General features: G+C 53.3%; 1 protein-coding gene and 1 long non-coding RNA gene across 4 annotated transcripts; both read right to left on the reverse strand.

Annotated features, from left to right (window-relative positions):
- Positions 1-550: 550 nt before the first annotated feature.
- On the reverse strand, positions 551-10,243 carry LOC111945785 (uncharacterized). 3 transcript variants are annotated; one of them, XM_086846500.1, is made up of 20 exons: positions 9,670-10,243; positions 8,184-8,291; positions 7,823-8,007; positions 7,663-7,740; positions 7,474-7,575; positions 6,924-7,028; positions 6,568-6,639; positions 6,408-6,479; positions 6,229-6,321; positions 5,693-5,812; positions 5,304-5,375; positions 5,127-5,204; positions 4,938-5,027; positions 4,378-4,485; positions 3,654-3,725; positions 3,197-3,268; positions 2,925-3,002; positions 2,739-2,837; positions 1,987-2,152; positions 551-1,460 (listed from the first exon to the last, which is right to left on the reverse strand). In XM_086846500.1, the coding sequence occupies exons 4-20, from the start codon at positions 7,682-7,684 to the stop codon at positions 1,016-1,018; spliced, it is 1,866 nt and encodes a 621-aa protein (XP_086702626.1). In that variant the 5' UTR covers positions 7,685-7,740; positions 7,823-8,007; positions 8,184-8,291; positions 9,670-10,243; the 3' UTR covers positions 551-1,015. The 3 variants fall into 3 exon arrangements, with proteins under 3 accessions (XP_086702626.1, XP_086702624.1, XP_086702625.1); XM_086846498.1 differs by having other exon boundaries at positions 7,823-7,894; positions 9,670-10,219; XM_086846499.1 differs by lacking the exon at positions 9,670-10,243 and having other exon boundaries at positions 4,938-5,039.
- A 2,786-nt stretch (positions 10,244-13,029) lies between these two features.
- Positions 13,030-13,811, reverse strand: LOC111944628 (uncharacterized). Its single transcript, XR_015275127.1, has 3 exons — positions 13,743-13,811; positions 13,560-13,658; positions 13,030-13,144 (listed from the first exon to the last, which is right to left on the reverse strand). It is a non-coding gene; the product is annotated as an uncharacterized LOC111944628 (long non-coding RNA).
- Between the last annotated feature and the right edge of the window lie 3,014 nt (positions 13,812-16,825).

The following is a 16,825-nucleotide window of genomic DNA, read 5'->3' on the forward strand; positions in this document are numbered from 1 at the left end:
AAACCTTTGCCTCTTCCTGGCGTTCCCTTTGCAAGAATACATTGTGAAATATAACCCAGAAGAGTCCCCCTTATGGCTTCTGTTATAAATTGTCGTGACAAAATAGAAAGGACAATTTATATAATAATTAATTAGCCAATTTTTAAGCCAATTAAAAAGCCAATTTTTATTAATTCAGCAAGCAGTAAAGCAAGCAAAAACCCAGCTGGGGGCGAGCTGGAGGACACTTCCTCTTAAGTGTCCTGCACATGGCGCGCACCTTGGCTGAGGAGGTTCCCTTTTTTATACAGTCCCTGCATCTGTGTCTTCCTGGATCGCATCAGCACCTGTGCCTCCTGTTGCTAGGGGGTCTTCTTCTGCCTCTTGGTGGTCGTGGGTAAGCAATTGTCCTTAATAAGGAGATGTTCTACTTCCCCTTTGTACAGCTGGAAAACATTTTGCAGCTCCAGCTCTGCAGTTTCAGCTTCTTGCCTTCACAGCCGCATATGTGGTCATTGTGGTTAGGCGTTTCTGCAATGTTAGCTTTTTTAAAACAACCTTAGCAATCATGTTTTAGTAATAATATTTAATTTGATTAACAAATAATAAAAATTTATTACAGCTTCTTTACTTGGTCTATAGACTTGTGCTCAGAGGGAATTGGACTGCTCAAATCCTGATCTAAACCCAGACAGCAGCTCTGGCCAAGATCCCTCCTGGCAGTGGGCCGGAGAGAGAAGAAAACCTGTATTTGAGCTAGCTGGAAAACTCTGGCTTGAGTCACCGGCTGCTCCTGGACATGGAGCTCAGCCGGGGCTGGTGCCGTGTGGGCTTTGCTGGTGGTACCAGCCAGACACTGGGGTAACAGTTTCAACTCTTTATTTGAACACAAAACATGGGATAATATTTGAACACAAAACATGGGCCAATATTTGAACACAAAACATGGGCCAATATTTGAACACAAAACATGGGCCAATATTTAAACACAAAACATGGGCCAAGGCCTGATCTGGTGGACAGGGGCTGCCCACCTTCAGTCCTGGCCAGGGTGCAGGGCCAGGGGGCTCAGGGGCAGAGGGTCTCGCTTTGGAGGTTTGGGTTTTATGACGCCCTCAAAACGGGGCTGCACCCGCAGCAAAGCAGATGGGGACAGAGCTGAAGCGCAGGGGTAACAGGTCAAGTGCTCGCTGACTAAAGTCTTTGTCAGGTCTTCTGAAGGTGCAGAGGTGCTCCTGAGCAGAGAGGAGGCGGCTGAGGCCCCATCTGCTCCTGGCACACAGGGCACCTCCTGCACACGAGGGAGCAGATCCAGGGGGGTCTGGGGAATAGGGTTTAGCTTTGGAGGTATAGGTTTTGGGACACCCTCAAAATGGGGCTGCAGCACAGCAGATGGGGACAGATTTAAAGACCGGGGATGATGGGTCAGCTTCTCGCTGAGGGGAGTCTTTGGTTGGTCTTCTGAAGGTGCAGATGTGCTCCTGTGGAGAGAGGAGGTGGCTGAGGCCCCCAGCTGCCGCTGGCACACAGAGACCCTCCTGCACAGCAGGGCCCAGAGCGGCCAAGGCTCCCGAGCACGGCTGCAGCTGCTGGCACAGCTTGGCCCAGCTGGAGAGCTGCCCCTCAAGGCCCCGGTGAGCAGGGGATAGCTCTGGGCAGGGTACCTGGCCAGGAGCAGGCCCCAGAGCACCTCTGCCTTTCAAGGGCAATCTCGTTCCTGCTCTTTGTCCTGCCCACCTTGCTTTGCCTCTGCCTGCTGCTCCTGAGGCTGCTCTTGGCCAGGCAGCCTCAGTGGCAGCCAGCACTGGCTGCAGCCCAAGTGGGCTCCCCAGGACAAGGCCCAGCAATTAGGAGGCCAATGAAAGCCCCAGGCAGCAGCAGAACCCTCAGCAGGGTTATTTGGGAAACCACTGACTACCCACAAGTCCACAGCAGCCTCACTGGGAATGTTTACTATGAGCAGCCTTTCAAGAAGCTGTTTGACGTAGAGATCAACAAAACACTCACCCTTTTCTGTTCCAGCAATACCAGATTCCAGCACAGCACATCATCAGAAAAAGGGCTCCAGCAACCAAAATGGCCATTAGCTTAATCAAACCATGTGTTCCCGGGCTGAAAATTCTTCTCATGCTTTCCCAGATATTCTGAGCATGAGTTGTGGTGCCGGCTGAATCTGTGGGAGCAATGGGCAGCGTGAGCCCGTGCTGTGCTCTGCTGCTGAGCTGGCAGCACGGTGGATATGGCCAGGATGTTCTCTGTTTGCCCCAGAGCTGGGGCCTGCAGGCACCTTGCCACCCCATTTTGCACAGGACATCTCAGTACCCAAACCCCTGAGCTTGCATGGTATCATTCCTCTGCGCTGTGCTGGTCTTCTTCAGGCAATACTTGTCAAAGATATGGATAAGGATCAGGAACAAGCCCATGCTTTTGGAACTGCTCTGGGGCCCTCCCTCTTCCAAACACCCCCTATAGCTGATCTAGCCCGAGACCGAAAAATTTCAGGGGATCTCAGGATGTGCATGGCCTGTGATATACTTGGGGCTCCCTGTCAGCTGATGCCAAATGCCTTCCTGCAGAGGCTGGGGAGAAGCTGCAGCCAAGCCAGGCTGGGAAACAGCCCTGCAGGCTGTGAAAGCAGCAGAGAGGAAGTGAGGCTGCCATGGATCCCTTCCTGCTGTGCCGGGCACGGCGTGTCCAGATATGCAGAGAAAGCCCCCAGCTGCTGAGTCTCAGGAGAAGGCTGAGGGACATGGACCCACCTTGTCCTTCCTGCACTTCTTTCTCTGTTGGTCTCAGGAAATCATTTGATGATAGAGACTTTTTGGTTCCATTATCTTGGGTCTTTCTTTTTGGAGGACCTTAACACAAAGTATTTCAATTTCCCAGGAATGGATCCCAAAAAACCAGTCCCCAGCCTGTGGGGTCAGGAGGGACACACCACTTACCCCTGCGATGGGAGCCAGGCTTGGGTGCAGTAACCACCTCAAGATCTGGGGAAGCGCTCCCTGCAGACACACCTGTAACTAAACAGCCACAGAAGCTTCTCTCATCTCTGCTGATCTGCACAGGCAGCACTGAGCTGCAGGAGCAGTGAGGGGATCACGCAGGCCGAGGACACACATGCACGGCTCTGTCCTGGCACCTGCAGCGATTCCGCCCTGGCCGAGCTCTGGGCTCTGAGCTGGCCGCTCCCCCTGGGGGAAAGGCCTTGACCTACCCTCACCACCTCCCTGAGGCTCAGTCCTGGGTATGGGTTGAGAAGCTGCATCACCTTCACCAAGCGGCTTGGCTGCAAAGAAAGGCAGGACAGAACATCTCTTGTGGCTCTATAGGAGATTCTCAGGCTCCCTGGGGCCACAAAGGAGCCACACAAGGCACAGCCCCAGGGCACAGCCCTGGGCCTGGCCCCTTCCCTCTCTGCTCCTCTCCGTGGCTGCACAGAGCACACAGAAAGAGACACTGGTATTGCACATGGGAAGAACATTGACAGCTAAATGCTCCTTCCTCCCACTGACAGCAATCCTGTGGGATCCCTCCAGGCTGCAGGAGGCAGTGGGACAAGATTTCCAGAATCCATCACCGCTGAGATTATGTTAAGGGAAATGGCACATGGCTGAGCTCTTGCCACCTTGACATTGATTATTCTGTAAGTAAAAAGGGAATTGAGAACTTGCCTCCAACATCCTCCAAGAATTTCAAGCCATTTTCCACCAGGGCTTCCACATAATCCATATCACAATCCCAATCTACAACGGAGCACGTATGAGAACCCTTTTCAGTCCATTCTGGGATCCCCTTCTGCCTTAGGGAACTGGGCACTGCAGGGGGTTTGGGTAAGGCCATGGGAGCTATGTGCCAATGGACAGGGCCAAATCTGCAGAGGGGCCTGGGGAGCTCTGGGCTGGCTGCTGGTCACTCTCCACCCTTTTGCCATGCCCTGTGCAACATCCCTGGAGAGGTAAGTGGGGCAGCCGGGGGCTCCTGGGAGCTCTCTCCCCTCCCAAAGAGAAAACCCTCCCTAAAGCCCTGGGGAAAACAACAGCAGGCAGTGCCACAAATATCCCTTCCCCGCTCCATCCCTCCTGCCCTCCCTCTGCTGGGACAGCTCCCCCAGCCCAAGGGGACAGAGCCAGGCCCTCTCAGGATGCAGTGGAGCCTTGACCTCCCCCTCTGCCCTTTCCCCACCACGGGCACCCTTTTGCAGCCACTGCTGGGTTTTGGAACGTGTCTCCCATGCAGGGAGCCCAACAGGACTGCTCAGTACCGAGTGTCCTGAGCCTGCTGGGGATAATTCCTCTGGGCTGTGCCGGTCTTGTCCAGGCTGTGCCTGCACTGCCAAGCAGCAGAGATGGCAGCTGAAGCCTCAGCAGGGCTCAGGCCCAGAGGCACAACAATTACCTCCTGGGACTGTGCCTGGCATGGCCTCCCTTCCTGCAGCAGAGGCTGCCAGTGAACCACTGCTTCCTCCGGGAAACACCGCCTTCAGCACAGCCTCTTCATGCACTTCTGCAGAAAGGAAGAGGCAGAGCTGGATCAGATGGAAACATTCCCCACTGGGGAGGTGGCATCTTCAGAAGGCAATGCTTGTCAAAGGCATGGTTAAGGATCAGGAAAATGTTGAGGCTGTTGGGGCTGGGCCAAAGCACTCCCTCCTGCAAACAGCTGCCCCTCCTTATTTGCCCCAAGACCAGGAAATTGCAGGGGATCTCAGGGTGTGCATGGCCTGTGGTGCACTTGGGGCTCCCTGTCAGCTGATGCCAAATGCCTTCCTGTGGAGGCTGGGGAGAAGCTGAAGCCAGGCCAGACTGGGGAACAGCCTTGCAGGCTGTGAAAGCAGCAGTGGGGCAGCGAGGCTGCCATGGATCCCTTCCTGCTGTGCCGGGCACGGCGTGTCCAGATGTGAAGAGAAAGCCCCTGGCTGCTGAGTGTCAGGAGAAAGCTGAGGGACATGGACCCACCTTGTCCTCCCTGGAGCATTTCCTTCAGCATTTTCCACATGATTTCAAATCGCTCCTGGGATTTCTTCTCTGAGGTGTGTTTGGTCTTTTCTGTTGGAGGAACTTAAGAAGAAATAGTTCAGCCTCCCAGGAATGGATATCAGAAAAGCAGTGCTCAGGCTGTGGGGTCAGCAAGGACACCCTACTCACCGCTGGGAAGGGAGTCAGGCTTGTGTGCAGCATCCAGCCCAGGAGCTGGAGAAGTCCTCCCTGCAGACACACCTGTAACTAAAACAGCCACAGAAGCTTCTGTCACGTGGTCCCTGACAGGTTGATAATGATTATTCCTTATTATATATATAATAATAATATATATAATGAATATACCTGCAGGTGGCCCAGAGGGCTTCAAATCTTCATATCTCAAGGCTAAGGAACGAGCCTTCCCAGCAACCAAATCTAGAAGTAAACCAAGATGAGAATCATTCCCATGGTGTGCCAGGGCTGGCTGTGGCCCTGGGCTCTCAGCAGGGCTCCCACTCCCTGCTCCTGTGCCTTGGGCCTCTGGGCACTCAGGGCCAGCTCTGGGAGCAGCTGCAGAGGGAGTGATGTTGGTGCATGAGTCCCATTTCCCAAGGGCTGGGAACGAACTCCAGAGGCCTCGGAGCTGAGGCACCTCCAGCTTTGGCTGCCGCCACACTGTGCAAGGGCCGGCCCTGGGGGGAGAGCTGCTGGCACACAGCCCCACCGAGGGCTGAGCCCAGCACAGCAATTACCTCCTGTGTCTGGGCCCGTACTCATGTGTGCCATCCCATTCCTTCCTGCAGCAGAGGCTGCCGATGAGTGACCGCTGCCTGCAGGAAATGCTGCCTTCCACAGAACCTGTATGTCCATGTCTTGAGAAAGAAATGAACCAGCTGGATCATATGGAACTGTTCCCCATTTGGGTGGTGGCATCTTTAGGAGCCAGTATTTATCAGTGACAGGGACCAGAAAAGTGCCCAGGCTATTTGGCCTGGGCCAGGGCCCTCCCTCCTCCAAACAGCTGCCCTTTCTGATCTACTCAGAGACTGGGGAATTGCAGGGGATCTCAGGGTGTGCACGGCCTGTGCTGCAGTTTGGGCTCCCTGTCAGCTGATGCCAAATGCCTTCCTGTGGAGGCTGGGGAGAAGCTGCAGCCAGGCCAGCTTTCATGAGCCTTGCAGAGCATGAAAGCAGCAGGGGGCCGTGCAGGGCACAGCGTGTCCTGATGGGTAGAGAAAGCCCCTGGCTGCTGAGTCTCAGGAGGAGGCTTAGGGGGACATGAACCCACCAGGCCCTTTCTGCAGTTCCTCCACAATTTGTTTCCAGATGTTGTTTGACTCCAGTGATTCCTTCTCTCCTGTACGTTTGTCACTCAGAGGACCTCAACAGAAAACATTTCCATTTCCCACAATGGTTCCCACAAAACCAGTGCTCATCCTGTGGGGTCAGCAGGGACACACTACTCACCCCTGCGATGGAAGTGGGGCTTCTGCACACTAATCAGCAAAGGAGCTGGGAAAGTCCTCTCTGCAGACACACCTGTAACTCAACAGCCACAGAAGCTTCTGTCACCTGGTCCCTGACAGGCTGTCAATGATTATTCCTCCATGGGACACTGAGAACATACCTGCAGGAGGCCGAGTGGGCTTCAAAACTTTATATAGCCAAGCTAATGGAGAAGCCTTGCCAGCAACCTTATCTGGAAGGGAGCACAGATGAGAACCTTTTTCAGAGTGTGCTGAGATATCCTCCAGCCTTAGGGAACTGGGCACTTCAATGGGGCTGGGTAAGGCCGTGGGAGCCAGGTGTCAGTGGACATGGCCAAAGCTGCAGAGGGGCCAGGTGAGCTGTGGGCTGCCTCCTGGTCACTCTCAACACCCTTTCCATGCTCTGTGCAACATCCCTGACGGGCAGGCACTGCCAAGCAGCAGAGGTGGCAGCTCAAGCCTCAGCAGGGCTCAGGCCCAGAGGCACAGCAATTACCTTGTTTTACTGTGCCTGGCATGGCCTCCCTTCCTGCAGCACAGTCTGGCACAGAATCACTGCTTCCCTCAGGAATTTCCTGCTGCACAGGCTCTTGTTTCATTCCTGGAGAATGGAAGAGGGACAGAGAATGGGGCTGTTCCTCATTGCGAAGGTGCCATCTTCAGGAGGCAATATTTGTGAAAGGCATGGATAAGAATCAGCAAACACCCAAGATTTCAGGATTGTCCCCGGTTGGTCCCTTCTCCAAACAGCCCCTAGACCTGATCTAGCTGGAGACTGAGAAATTGCAGGGGATCTCAGGGTGTGCATGGCCTGTGCTGCAGTTTGGGCTCCCTGTCAGCTGATGCCAAATGCCTTCCTGTGGAGGCTGGGGAGAAGCTGCAGCCAGGCCAGGCTGGGGAACAGCCCTGCAGGCCGTGAAAGTAGCAGAGGGGAAGTGAGGCTGCCATGGATCCCTTCCTGCTGTGCCGGGCACGGCGTGTCCAGATGTGCAGAGAAAGCCCCCGGCTGCTGAGTGTCAGGAGAAGGATGAGGGACATGGACCCACCTTGTGCTCCCCCCTGCATTTCCTTCAGCATTTGCCGTATAAGTTCAGTTTTTTTCAGGGATATCTCTTCTGCTGTATCTTGAGTCTTCTCTCTTGGAGGACCTTAGAACAGAATATTTCCATTTTACTGGAATGGATCCCATAAAACCAGTGCTCAGCTTGTGGGGTCAGCAGGGACACACTACTCACTGCTGCGTTGAGAGCTGGGCATGGGTGCAGTAACCAGCTCAGGAGCTGGGACAATGCTCTCTGCAGACACACCTGTAACTGAACAGCCACAGAAGCTTCTGTCACCTGGTCCCTGACAGGCTGTCAATGATTATTCCTCCATGGGACACTGAGAACATACCTGCAGGAGGCCCAGTGTGCTTCACAACATTATGCAGCCAAGCTAATGGAGAAACCTTGCCAGCAACCTTATCTGGAAGGGTGCACAGATGAGAACCTTTTTTAGGGTATTCTGGGATATCCTTCAGGCTTAGGGAACTGGACACTGCAGTGGGGCTGGGTAAGGCTGTGGGAGCCACATCTGTCCTGAATGGACATGGCCAAAGCTGCAGAGGGGCCAGGGGAGCTGTGGGCTGCCTCCTGGTCACTTTCAACACCCTTTCCATGCTCTGTGCAACATCCCTGAAGGGCAGGCACTGCCAAGCAGCAGCGGTGGCAGCTCAAGCCTCAGCAGGGCTCAGGCCCAGAGGCACAGCAATTACCTTGTTTTACTGTGCCTGGCATGGCCTCCCTTCCTGCAGCAGAGTCAGGCACAGAATCAATGATTCCTTTGGGAATTGTTTCCTGCTGCACAGGCTCTTGTTTCATTCCTGGAGAATGGAAGAGGGAGAGCTGGATCAGATGGGGCTGTTCCTCATTGCAGAGGTGCCATCTTCAGGAGGCATTATTTGTGAAAGGCATGGATAAGGATCAGCAAACACCCAGGATTTCAGGATTGTCCCAGGTTGGTCCCTTCTCCAGACAGCTCCCTGGGGCGGGGGACCGGGCCCTCGGCCAGCTCCTGCGGGGGAGCAGCTGAGCCCCTCCACAGGCCCAGTGAGAGAACGGGGCCCCCAGAGCCCGGCAAGGGTGGGTGTGGGTGGGGAAACCCAGGGCATACCAGCCCTGGAGGAGATGAAGATATGCTTACAGCTGCTCCTGTAGTATATAATAAAGGCAGAGGAGCAATGCAAATCCAACCTCGGCCTTTCAATTACCAAGTGATCAGAGAGTTATGTAAAATAAATTAAAAAAAAAAATTTAGCACGGATAGTGAGGTTTTAAGTGGAATAATAAGAACTATATTGAAATCACAGGATTTAATTCCTGCTGAGCTTAAAGATTTATTCCAGTGTCTACTGACTCCTGCTAATCATTCTAAATCATCCTCAGAATCACCCTAAAATAGGCACATTTGAAAAGAAAGTATCACATGTGAATCACAAACACAAATCCAGCTTAGCAAAGAGGCAAGGCAACATGACAGGCAGTTCTGTGTTAGCATTAGCAGTCAGGTTAAACAAATCTATTCTATGGAATTCCCCCTTTTTCAGTGCCTGCCCTGATGCTCTGCCATCTCACACACTGGAGTGTGATTCACATACTGCAGCCCAGGGTTAGGTTTTTGCAATATTTTAAATGGATGTGGTCAGCACGATTGCTGGGGATAAGTTACTAGAGAACTAAACAAAATGTGTGCACCATCCCAGGCTGGACCTGACTAGGCCCATGAATTTTAGAAAGATGAGGACAAGGTAGCAGAGCAAATAGAACAATATAAAAATCAGCTGAAAATAAAAGGAGGAAATGGTAAAGGAGTTATTTGTGCACTTTTGGGGGTTTATTTATCTTGGGTGCAAAGCAAAATCAAAAGCTCCCAAATGCCCAAAAGATTGGAAATGTAGAATGTACTCCATAGCAGACTGTCAGACCACTGGATCCTTCAAACAATGTTATCATGGTGCAAGAGTGGCAGCTTGAGCTGGTGCCTCTGGGGGACCCTGAACCAAGAACCCCTGGGCTTTTATACCCTCCCAGCTGAATTGTGATAGTCTGGGGTCTTCCTGCTGTGTGCCAGTCACTGTGTCCCCAGGCCCTCTGCTGGGCTATCCCTCTCCTACAGTCAAGTTTAGTCCATCAAATTTGGCTTTCCTCTCTGATCCACCATGAGGACCACAAGAGCACACCGTCCTGAGGGTGTAAAAATACCTGCTCTTGCTGGAATATTGCTATTGTGTGTTAACTCTGAAGGCAGAGAGGGCATCTGTAGGGATGTGAACTCGTTTCCCTTGTCCCAGCCGTGCTGCACACAGCAGAGCTCCTGGGTGTTGGTGCTGGCTGGGACAGCACCACGGGCCTGACAGGGAGTTGCAAACAAATCGTTTTCAAAAAATCAGCACATATTAGAACACACTATTTAGCCTGGGATTTGAAGTTGTTTCTCAGTTCATCTTTAGAAAGGCCTAAAGAAGTCTCATATGAATTGTTTCTCTCGCTGGCAAGTTCAGTTGCAGCCCCAAATCCCCTCAGCATTCCCAAGGTGCTCACTCGGAGCCCCGTTCTGTGGGGAGAGCACGGCACAGAGCGAGCCGCTCCTGCCCGGGCTGCCCACAGGCCCGGAGAGCCGGGCAGGCCCCACGGCTGCTCTGGCATCGGTTCTGTTCCCCTCTGTGCTGGCTGGGGCCCGGTGCCGCCGCTCTGCCGGCTGGGCTGTCTGTGTTCCCAGCACAGATGGAGGCAGTGCAGGCCATGGCCCCTCGTCTCGGGGTGCTCAGCACCGCCCGAGCCGTGCCCGTGCAGCAACCACCTCGGCCCCTCGGCACCGCCATCCCGGCACGGCGGCTGTCCCTGGGTGCCCCTGGGCCGTGGCAGCTCCGAGCCGGACCTGCCCCAGGAGGGACCCCGGGAGGGACCCCGTCCCCTGAGTGCCTCAGAAGAGACTCCAGCCCCACTGTGAGCAGCAGGAGGGACACAAAGCACCAGCAGGCTGATGGGAGCCCACAGCCCTCTCCACATCTCAAATAAGAATGCAAACCCCCCTCATGTACCTCAGGAGAGACCCCATCATCCTGCACACCTTGGGAAAGATCCCAAACCCCCTGCATGCCTCACATAGGATTCCAAATCCCTTGCATGACTTACAGGGAACCCCAGTGCCCTCCATACCTCGGAGGGAACCTGAAGTATCCCTGTGTGTCACATAAGGGACCCCAGCTTCCCGTGCACCTCATGGGAGACTCCAAAGCCCGCACGTGCCTTACAGGGAAGCCCAGCCCAGCTACACCGAGTGTTTTGACCTGGAAATCAAGTGTAGTTGCAGCTGGGTTCTTGTGCCTCCAGTGCTGTTTATCAGCCCCATTGGGGCCCACAGCTACCTGGCCCTTCCCTTCCCTTCTGGCCCTTGCCCAGAGCAGCAGAGCCTGTGCAGCACCCTGCAGGATTGGTGATGGCCCACCGGTTAGGTCCTATCAAGTGTTTATTAACTGGGGAGAGACTGTGTTTTTCCTGCTGACGTTGCTGGTCAGGCTGTGTCCCTAGAGATGGTCTTGATGGTTCCCTCTTTTCCTGGGCACTCCAGTGGAGGAGGTTCAGGCTCAGGTGATGCCACTGAAGGAAATGTGCCCTCAGCCCAGGGACGCTCAGCTTGGACTCCCCCAGCCCCTCGGGGCCCCACTGCTGGTCACAGCAGCCCCTGCCTGGCTCCTGCCCACCCACACCGTGGTCAGCCCCGGCAGCTCCAGGACATGGAGCTCAGCCAGGGCTGGTGCTGTGTGGGCTTTGCTGGTGCTACCAGCTGGACACTGGGCTAACAGCTCCATCTCTTTATTTGAAGAGAAGAAGGGGCCATCACCTACACTGGCAGATGGGCTCACCTTCAGTGTTGTTTAGAGGGCAGGGCCAGGGGGCTCAGGGACACAGGAAGGGCCATGTTGGTCTCAGGTGGGGCTGGAGGGTGCTGGGCTGGTCTTGGGGTCTCTACAAGAACTAAGGAATGGGCTAGGCTGGGACAGAGGAAGACCAAAAAAGGGACTGAAGGGACCTTGGGGATACCCATGGGGAGAAGAGTTGGCCGTGGGATCTACAGGGTTATAGGAGGTTTCTTCAAAGACAGCAGTCCTGGGATCCTCTTCGCAGGGTTCTTCAGAGAGCTGATCAGGCCCTTATTACAGCCACAGGTGCTGCTCAAGCTGTCTGGGTGTTTAGTGCAGCCATTGTCCTTCAAATGCTGTCCAGAAGTGCTCCTGTGGAGAGAGGAGGTGGCTGAGGCCCCCAGCTGCCGCTGGCACACAGAGACCCTCCTGCACAGCAGGGCCCAGAGCGGCCAAGGCTCCCCAGCACGGCTGCAGCTGCTGGCACAGCTTGGCCCAGCTGCAGAGCTGCCCCTCAAGGCCCCAGCGAGCAGGGGATGGCTCTGGGCAGGGTCCCTGGCCAGGAGCAGGCCCCAGAGCATGTCTGCCTTTCAAGGGCAATCTCATTCCCGCTCTTTGTCCTGCCCACCTTGCTTGCCTCTGCCTGCTGCTCCTGGGGCTGCTCTTGGCCAGGCAGCCTCAGTGGCAGCCAGCACTGGCTGCAGCCCAAGTGGGCTCCCCAGGACAAGGCCCAGCAATTAGGAGGCCAATGAAAGCCCCAGGCAGCAGCAGAACTCTCAGCAGGGTTATTTGGGAAACCACTGACTACCCACAAGTCCACAGCAGCCTCCCTGGAAATGTTTCCTGTCTACAATAGGCTTTCAAAAGAAGCTGTTGGAGGGAAAGATGAGCAAAACACTCACCGTTTGCTCTTCCAGGCATAGCAGATTCCAAAGCAGCACAACATGAAGATAATTTCCAAACAAAGCACGCCTGCTATTAGCTCTATCCAGCAGAACATTCCCTGACAGAAAGCCCTTTCAATGACCTTCTGGGAACCAGGAACTTGTGTTGTGCTGGTTGCATCAACGGAAGCAATGGGCAGTGTGAGCCCGTGCTGTGCTCTGCTGCTGAGCTGGCAGCATGCTGGGTATGTCCCGTACATTCTCTGTTTCCCCCAGGGCTGGGGTCTTCAGGCACCTTGCTGCCCCTTGGCACAGGCTGTGCCACCCAACAGAGCCCAGAAGGCCGGGAGCAGAGCCCAGGGACAGCGCAGCCGCTTGGGCAGTGTCTCCTTCCAGGGACTCAGGCCAAAGCCATCCCTGAGCAGCCAGAGCCACCCCTGACCCTCCCTGCTCTGTGACAGCTCCCCCAGCCCAAGGGGACAGAGCCAGGCCCTGTCAGGAGCCAGTGCAGGCCCTGCCCAGTTGGGAGCCAGGTCTGGCTGTAGCCCTGGGCTCTCAGCAGGGCTCCCGCTTGGAGCTGCTCCTGTGCCTTGGGCCTCTGGGCACTCAGGACCAGCTCTGGGAGCAGCTGCAGAGGGAGTGATGTTGGTGCATGAGTCCCATTTCCCAAGGGCTGGGAACGAACTCCAGAGGCCTCGGAGCTGAGGCACCTCCAGCTTTGGCTGCCGCCACAATGTGCAAGGGCCGGCCCTGGGGGGAGAGCTGCTGGCACACAGCCCCGCCGAGGGCTGAGCCCAGCACAGCAATTACCTCCTGTGTCTGGGCCCGTACTCATGTGTGCCATCCCATTCCTTCCTGCAGCAGAAGCTGCCGACGAGTGACCGCTGCCTGCAGGAAATGCTGCCTTCCACAGAACCTGTATGTCCATGTCTTGAGAAAGAAAGGAGCCAGCTGGATCATATGGAACTGTTCCCCATTTGGGTGGTGGCATCTTCAGGAGCCAGTATTTATCAGTGACAGGGACCAGGAAAGTGCCCAGGCTATTTGGCCTGGGCCAGGGCCCTCCCTCCTCCAAACAGCTGCCCTTTCTGATCTGCTCAGAGACTGGGGAATTGCAGGGGATCTCAGGGTGTGCACGGCCTGTGCTGCAGTTTGGGCTCCCTGTCAGCTGATGCCAAATGCCTTCCTGTGGAAGTGGGGAGAAGCTGCAGCCAGGCCAGCTTTCATGAGCCTTGCAGGGCATGAAAGCAGCAGGGGGCCGTGCAGGGCACAGCGTGTCCTGATGGGTAGAGAAAGCCCCTGGCTGCTGAGTCTCAGGAGGAGGCTTAGGGGGACATGAACCCACCAGGCCCTTTCTGCAGTTCCTCCACAATTTGTTTCCAGATGTTGTTTGACTCCAGTGATTCCTTCTCTCCTGTACATTTGTCTTTGTCACTCAGAGGACCTCAACAGAAAACATTTCCATTTCCCAGTGGTTCCCACAAAACCAGGGCTCATTCTGTGGGGTCAGCAGGGACACACTACTCACCCCTGCGATGGAAGTGGGGCTTCTGCACACTAATCAGCAAAGGAGCTGGGAAAGTCCTCCCTGCAGACACACCTGTAACTAAAACAGCCACAGAAGCTTCTGTCACCTGATTCCTGACAGGTTGTCAATTATTATTCCTCCATGGGACACTGAGAACATACCTGCAGGAGGCCCAGTGAGCTTCAAAACTTTATATAGCCAAGCTAATGGTGAAGCCTTGCCAGCAACCTTATCTGGAAGGGAGCACAGATGAGAACCTTTTTCAGGGTGTTCTGGGATCCCCTTCTGTCTTAGGGAACTGGGTACTGCAATGGGGCTGGGTAAGGCCGTGGGAGCCACAGCTGTCCTGAATGGACATGGCCAAAGCTGCAGAGAGGCCAGGGGAGCTGTGGGCTGCCTCCTGTTTACTCTCAACACCCTTTCCATGCTCTGTGCAACATCCCTGAAGGGCAGGCACTGCCAAGCAGCAGCGGTGGCAGCTCAAGCCTCAGCAGGGCTCAGGCCCAGAGGCACAGCAATTACCTTGTTTTACTGTGCCTGGCATGGCCTCCCTTCCTGCAGCAGAGTCTGGCACAGAATCACTGCTTCCTTCGGGAATTGTTTCCTGCTGCACAGGCTCTTGTTTCATTCCTGGAGAATGGAAGAGGGAGAGCTGGATCAGATGGGGCTGTTCCTCATTGTGGAGGTGCCATCTTCAGGAGGCAATATTTGTGAAAGGCATGGATAAGGATCAGCAAACACCCAGGATTTCAGGATTGTCCCAGGTTGGTCCCTTCTCCAAACAGCCCCTAGACCTGATCTACCTGGAGACTGAGAAATTGCAGGGGATCTCAGGGTGTGCATGGCCTGTAGGTGCTTTTTGAGGGAGTGGAGACTTTTATGGTGTAAGTTTTAGAAACATTTTAAGCTCCTGATCAAAATTTGAGATATATATAAAAAAGGGGGCAATTATTGTGAGGTGCCCCAAGAAGGCAAAGATTTGGTTTCAGATAAGTACTGTTAAAGGGGAGGCAGGGCTGAAATGCTCAGCTAGGGTGAATTTTGATCTCCTGCTTTGGGGGATGGGCTGTGTGAGGCCTGGATGAAGTTGCCCCATTCCAGACTCCTGGTGAAGGGCGGCCCAGAGGAGTTGGGTTTGAGCCCCTGGGGTTTCTCCCTTGTTATGTTTCTAGTGGTCCTTGACTCTGAACTCCACCCTAGTTCCGTCCCTCAAAACCCCTCACCCTGCCTTTGTTCGGGGCTGTAACAGATTACTATTGTTTGTTAATCAAATTTAATATAATAAGATTGTTTAATACAATATGATTGCTGAAACTCTTTGCTTAATACAATGTGAGAGCTGAAACTGTGAAAGGCCAAACCACAATATCCAGCTGTATAAACAAGAGCTGAATCTGCAGAAAGGCCAAACCACAATATCCAGTTGTACAAACAATAACAAGAACATCTCCTCATTAGAAGTCATATAACTGGTATAGAACCAATGCCTGCACGCTCACATCAAGAATGAGGCAGATTACAACCACCTAGCAACTAGCGACACAAGCACAGATGCAACCCAGGAAAAGTAATGAAGACACGTATACAGGAAATATGAACTGTATATAAGGGGAAACTTTATCAGCCAAGGCACCGCTGCTGGTGGAGTGGAGACTCCCCGGCCCGCTTGCTGAATTAATTAAATTGATTGTCATGAATGATCATTTAAATTGGCTCTCTGATTTAGTCACGACAATTTATAACAGGGGCTCTCTGTCCCTGAATCTGAGTTTGTTCCCATGCTGAATAAATGGTTTCATGAACAGAAGCCCGTCTCGTTCCTGTCCCATGCTGGTTCCTAGTAATTGTAGCTTCTCTGGACATGATGCTGTGGTTGCAGACTGCAGCAATGGGTCTACCCATGTTCAGCTGTCTTGATGGCTGTTTCTGTGGTCAGCAACACTTGTTGCACAGGTCTATGCTACTTTGCTTCTAGTGGTGCTTCTTTCTACTCCTTAACTAGGACCCAGTCTCCTGCCTGGATGTTGTGAACAGCAAAGTCCAAAGACAAGGTCTGTGCCAGCTGAGTTTCCTGTTGAAGAGATTTCACAAGAGTCAATATCTGGGCCACAAATTGTTTTAAATATACATCACTTATCTTTAGCCCCGCCCCAGGCGGAGAATTACAAGGATAAGGAATTCCAAACATCAATTCAAAGGGAGATAGTTGAATATCCCCCCCTGGGTCTGGCCCTTATTCTTACTAAAGCCAGTGGCAAGAGCCGTACCTACAGCATGTTAGTTTCTATCACCAGCTTCAGAAGGTGCTTCTTTATTTCTCCATTTATCCTTTCAATCTGGCCCAAACTCTGGGGGTGCCAGGGGGTTCCATTGTATCCCTAAAGCAGTCATTACTCCTTTAAGAAATTTTCCTGTAAAATAAATTCCCCTATCTGAGTCTGTTGCCTCCACAGTCCCATAGCTTGGAATTATTTGTTCCAAAAATACTTTAATAACTGACCCTGTAGTTGCTGAAATGTCTGGAAACGCTTCTGGCCACTCTTTTAACTGACATACTATTACCAGAAGATATTTAAATCTTGCCACTCGAGGCATTTCAGTAAAATCTACCTGGCATCTCTGGAAGGGATGTACAGGCCAAGGCCTCCTTCCCCTGGCAAGTTTCTTAGTAACTGTTACTTGTTTTAGCACAAATTAAACAATCTTTAATAGCTTGCTTTGCTAGGGTAAAAAGACTTACAGCAGCACACATTTTGAGGAAGGCTTTTGCCAGTCTTTGGGAGCCTTAATGCCTTTCATGAAGTTAACAACTGTAAGGCCAAAGCTTTTGGCATCTAATGTTTACCATTCCTTAGAAACTAATTATTTTCACTTATTCTTTGTGTCAGGAAAATTAATCCACGAACACCAGAGGTTTATGTCCAAAAAGGAGACAGAGGAGTCCTTTTTCTTTATTCGAATAAAGGGAGAGACCATGGGGCATTCCCCTGGGGTCTCTCAAATTTTTGGAGGGCACAGCCTCCTTTTTATCCTAATTCCCGGCCGCTTGTCCCTTCTCCCTTTCCCCATAGGCTGAGGTACTT

Source organism: Cyanistes caeruleus, chromosome 11 (assembly GCF_971803275.1).
Source record: "Cyanistes caeruleus chromosome 11, bCyaCae1.hap1.1, whole genome shotgun sequence".
Lineage (NCBI taxonomy): Eukaryota > Metazoa > Chordata > Aves > Passeriformes > Paridae > Cyanistes > Cyanistes caeruleus.